This window comes from Anastrepha ludens, chromosome 4 (genome assembly GCF_028408465.1).
Source record: "Anastrepha ludens isolate Willacy chromosome 4, idAnaLude1.1, whole genome shotgun sequence".
NCBI classification, from domain to species: Eukaryota; Metazoa; Arthropoda; class Insecta; order Diptera; family Tephritidae; genus Anastrepha; species Anastrepha ludens.
In genome coordinates, this window is record NC_071500.1 from 26,248,583 (window position 1) to 26,252,850 (window position 4,268).

General features: G+C 36.7%; 1 protein-coding gene across 1 annotated transcript; it reads right to left on the reverse strand.

The window, feature by feature from the left end:
• Positions 1 to 1,262: 1,262 nt before the first annotated feature.
• LOC128861179 (pupal cuticle protein Edg-78E-like) lies at positions 1,263 to 2,064 on the reverse strand. The gene is made up of 2 exons (XM_054099109.1): positions 2,053 to 2,064; positions 1,263 to 1,947 (listed from the first exon to the last, which is right to left on the reverse strand). Exons 1-2 carry the CDS (start codon positions 2,062 to 2,064, stop codon positions 1,513 to 1,515), a joined length of 447 nt encoding a protein of 148 aa, XP_053955084.1. The 3' UTR covers positions 1,263 to 1,512.
• Positions 2,065 to 4,268: the final 2,204 nt, after the last annotated feature.

The window sequence follows — 4,268 nt, forward strand, 5'->3', positions numbered from 1 at the left end:
GAGGCGCTTGAACACAAAGTAGTTTTTTATACCATATTTTTTCTATTTTGCTTAAAAAACCATATTTTAAATAATAATATAATCCCAAAATTAGGTTCATATAAATTAGAGTTGAAAAAAGAAAACATCCGGAAAAATTTTAGAACGATTGGTCGATAACTTTTTAAGCTAGAATGCCCACCAGTTGAAAAAAACTCGTTTCGAGAAAAACGCGTTTGAAATAAAGCATCGTATCGTAAGCGCTACGGGACCGAGCCGACGGGCGCTCACTTAAGTGCTTATAGCATCGGGAATAATACGAACTTAGCTTTAAAGTTTTTACCACATATTCTTGAGTAGTTATACTAACGGTTTATGCAATAAAATAAAAATCGATTTTTTGATCGATCCAAACCGGTTGTCCCCCTTAATTCTGTAGCATAGTGTAGATAATTCAAAAGTGCTACATAGACAAGTGCTAACATGATTAGATGCTTAAAAATCGATTTATAATTTCAAATTTAAATAAAAAGTAAAATGACTTACCTTCATATGCACCTCACATACAAATCGAGCCATACATACATATATTACATATATGGATGCGTGCACATATCGTTGTGTATGGGTGTGAATAAAATCCTACGCTTAATTATATGTATGAAAATAATCATCATACTATAATCATGCTTATAAACATATGCACATCCACATCTACGTACGTTTAAGTAATACATAGATTCAGAAACAGTGCGAAAACATCATGCAGCACGAACGCTTTGTGGAGCACCGTTGCTGAAGGTGTGATTGCGTTTCGTTGTTACCGCTATTTTCGCATTTTAAATTATTCATACACAAATGTCAAATAATTCGACTTCATAAATTACGAAATAATTTGTATACATTCGCATTCATTTATTTAAATTTATGGTTCCTCCCAATTTTCTTCCATTAGACCCAAAGCACAGCGCACTCGCAATGACATTTATTTGCATAGATAGAGGCTATCATGTGGATTGAACCTGTTCATGAAAATTGAAGATGAACAACATATATAAGTACAGGTAATCCTCCTATAACACGGTAGATAGGTTCTTAGAAAATGATGTGTTGTGTGAAATCGTGTTGTATGAGACCCAGAGCCAGTACAGAAACCGGCTTACTTAATCTAACACACCTGACCCACTCTCCCAATTACGTTACTTTAGAGGCGTTAATCAAAGTGTGAATTTTATGAGCTCATACGTGAACTCCTTCTTCAAATAGTTGAGTTTTTTTTACGTCTGATGAAAGAAATAGAGTTTTTACGTATTTGACGCTTTATTTCGTTCTTCTGAAGAATTTTTTAGCAAAGCTTATTTACATATTTCTAGTTTTTCACTCAAATCTTCTTAATCAACAAGTTTTACAAAAAACATAACCATAAAAAAATAACTTATATGCACATACAAGGAATATAAAAAACTCATATGAAATATATAATACATATGTGTGCGTGTATGTACATATGTAAAATCTTATCAACCAACTGGCTTAGAATTTTTTATTGCCATGATATGAAGAGTGAGCTTGTCCGCTGGCACCTTTGTATTCATCTTCGTGGGGATGAGCGCGATTATGTTCGAGTGATTTTAGAATAGCTTCTGGTACAGGTGGTGGTGTTGGTAAGTGTTCCCCCGTCGGATGGAAGCCATGCTCATCAGCGGTGTAGCTCAATTTAATTAATTTACCATCTGGTGCGTAATAGGCTGAATGGCCGCTCGCATGGTAGCCACCAACACCTGATTCACTAGCAGCGATACCATTCGAAGTTTCAAACTGATATTTATAGCTGCCATCATCTTTTAGATCGCTTTTGAAATGGCGCGTCTCAGCAGCGGCATCGTGATTAGGACGCGCTTGTGCGAAGTTGTGGCAGCAACAGAACACAATGGCGAAGACGAGTGCGATGACGATGGCGTTGTTGGTCTGCAAATAATTCGGATGACATAGTGCACGTAAAGTGTTTCATTCATAAAAAAAAAAGTATAATACAAATGTACTATATATGTATGGGGCAATCCTGTCACTTACTGCGTTGCTCATTTTGTTGTTTTCTGCTACGGTTTGTGCTGCTGAAATGAATGCTTCTGCTTTGAGAGTACAGACGAGAATGAGTAAGTGTCCAATCGTCCACTGATGCTTTTATACCAGCCAATAGTTCAATTTTTTTTTGTTTTCCTTTCGAAGTATTCCAGTGAATAGGTGAATCTGCTTGTATCTTTCGGGAGAAGAAATACGAGAAAAACTAAAAACAATAAAATCAAATTAGGATTAAAAGATAATTGGATAGTGCCGACCATTGTATGTAGCTCATTTCCAACTCCTAAACTGCCTATAGTATTCCTGCTTACGTTTCTTTTTTGTATAATAACTTTATTGCCACTTTGAGAGTTCAAAAACTGGGGAATTTTTCTTTCTTCTGGTTCAGTTAATTTTCGAATTTTATAAATATTTTCTTTATTTTCCCACTCAACTGCTCACGCCATCTATGAGGTCCAATCAGTTGATTTATGATGGGCTTCAGCCTTTCACACAATACGCACCCTAGAACCTTATAGGCGTCACATGCTGCAGGCAGGCATGCTGGAGCTGATGCACGCACCTTACCAGTACCGCGTCGGCATGTTTGGATAGCTCAGGCAATTCTAGTCGAATTTTCGGCCGTTTTTCCTTTTGAACAGCATCTCAAGCTCCTCCCACTCACATATTGTGGTCTCTCGTTTCTTCCTTCTGATAATACGTAATTCGCCGTACCAATTGTAGTTCCATTGCGCGTACATGCCGGATTTTTGGGTAGTACTCTCCGAGAGCAGGAGTGGGAGTCAAGTGGCTGTCTGTTGTGCTTGAAGTTTTTTGATGTCGAACATTCTTTGCGTAGTTATATACTTATGATGCTTTCCATTTCAATTCAACCGGGCTATTCGGGTCATGTTCTTCGATTTCGATGTAACTCAAATATGTTGCTCTCTGGTCAAAATAATGAGACACGTATTTTTTTGTTCGCCCGAAAAAAATTTTTTTCAAGCTTTACCGGCAATTTTGTTTTTCGGCTCAAAATCGATTTTTTTTTCATTACATAAGAATGTTTTTTTTAAATGCTCATAACTTAGTCAAAAATGAACCGATTTTAATGATTCTGGGTTCAAAATGATCGTCATTACTTACACGAGCGACTTCGTGTAGAAACAATTGCAAAAAAGTAGTTGAACATTTTTTATTTTGGAAAAATATATATCAAAAAGTGTATTTTTTTTTTGTAACTTTTTCCAAATCAAGAGGACACTTCGAACTTCAAATGAGCTGAATGCCCAGTAGCTAAAATGAGTTGTTTTTGAGTAATCCATTTTTGAGTAAAAAACCTGTTTCGCACTTTTTGTTTTTTGGAAAATTAAAAATTTTCAACTACTTTTGCAATTGTTTCTATATGAAGTCGTTCGTGTAAGTAATGGCGATCATTTTGAACCCCGAATCATTAAAATCGGTTCATTTTTGACTAAGTTATGAGCATTTAAAAAAAAAATTCTTATGTAATGAAAAAAAAAAATCGATTTTGAGCCGAAAAACAAAATTGCCGGTAAAGCTTGAAAAAAATTTTTTTCGGGCGAACAAAAAAATACGTGTCTCATTATTTTGACCAGAGAGCAACATATTTGAGTTACATCGAAATCGGAAAACATGTCCCGAATAGCCCGGTTGAATTGAAATGGAAAGCATCTTCTTTATATAATATATACGAGTATAATTGGCGCGTACACCCTTTTTGGGTGTTTGGCCGAGCTCCTCCCCCTATTTGTAGTGTGCGTCTTGATGTTGTTCTACAAATAGAGGGACCAATAGTTCCAAGCCGACTCCGAACGGCAGATATTTTTATGAGGAGCTTTTTCATGGCAGAAATAAACTCGGAGGTTTGCCATTGCCTGCCGTGGGTCGACCGCTATTTGAAAAATATTTTTCTTAATTTTTGTGTTTCATCGAGATTCGAACATACGTTCTCTCTAAATTCCGAATGGTAATCACGCACCAACCCATTCGGCTACGGGGGCCGCATAGTTAAATGTACGTTTTTTGCTGCACAAAGGCGAGTGTGCAGTTTGGCTGTAACAAGGTAATGATCCCAGTCGATGTTGGATCCTCGGATCGTAGGTACATCTAAAACACTAGAAGCGTGTCTTCAATCTATCACAACATTATCGATCAGATTTCGCTGGGATCTTAGTTTGCAAACTACCATGTTTTGGGCCCCGGCG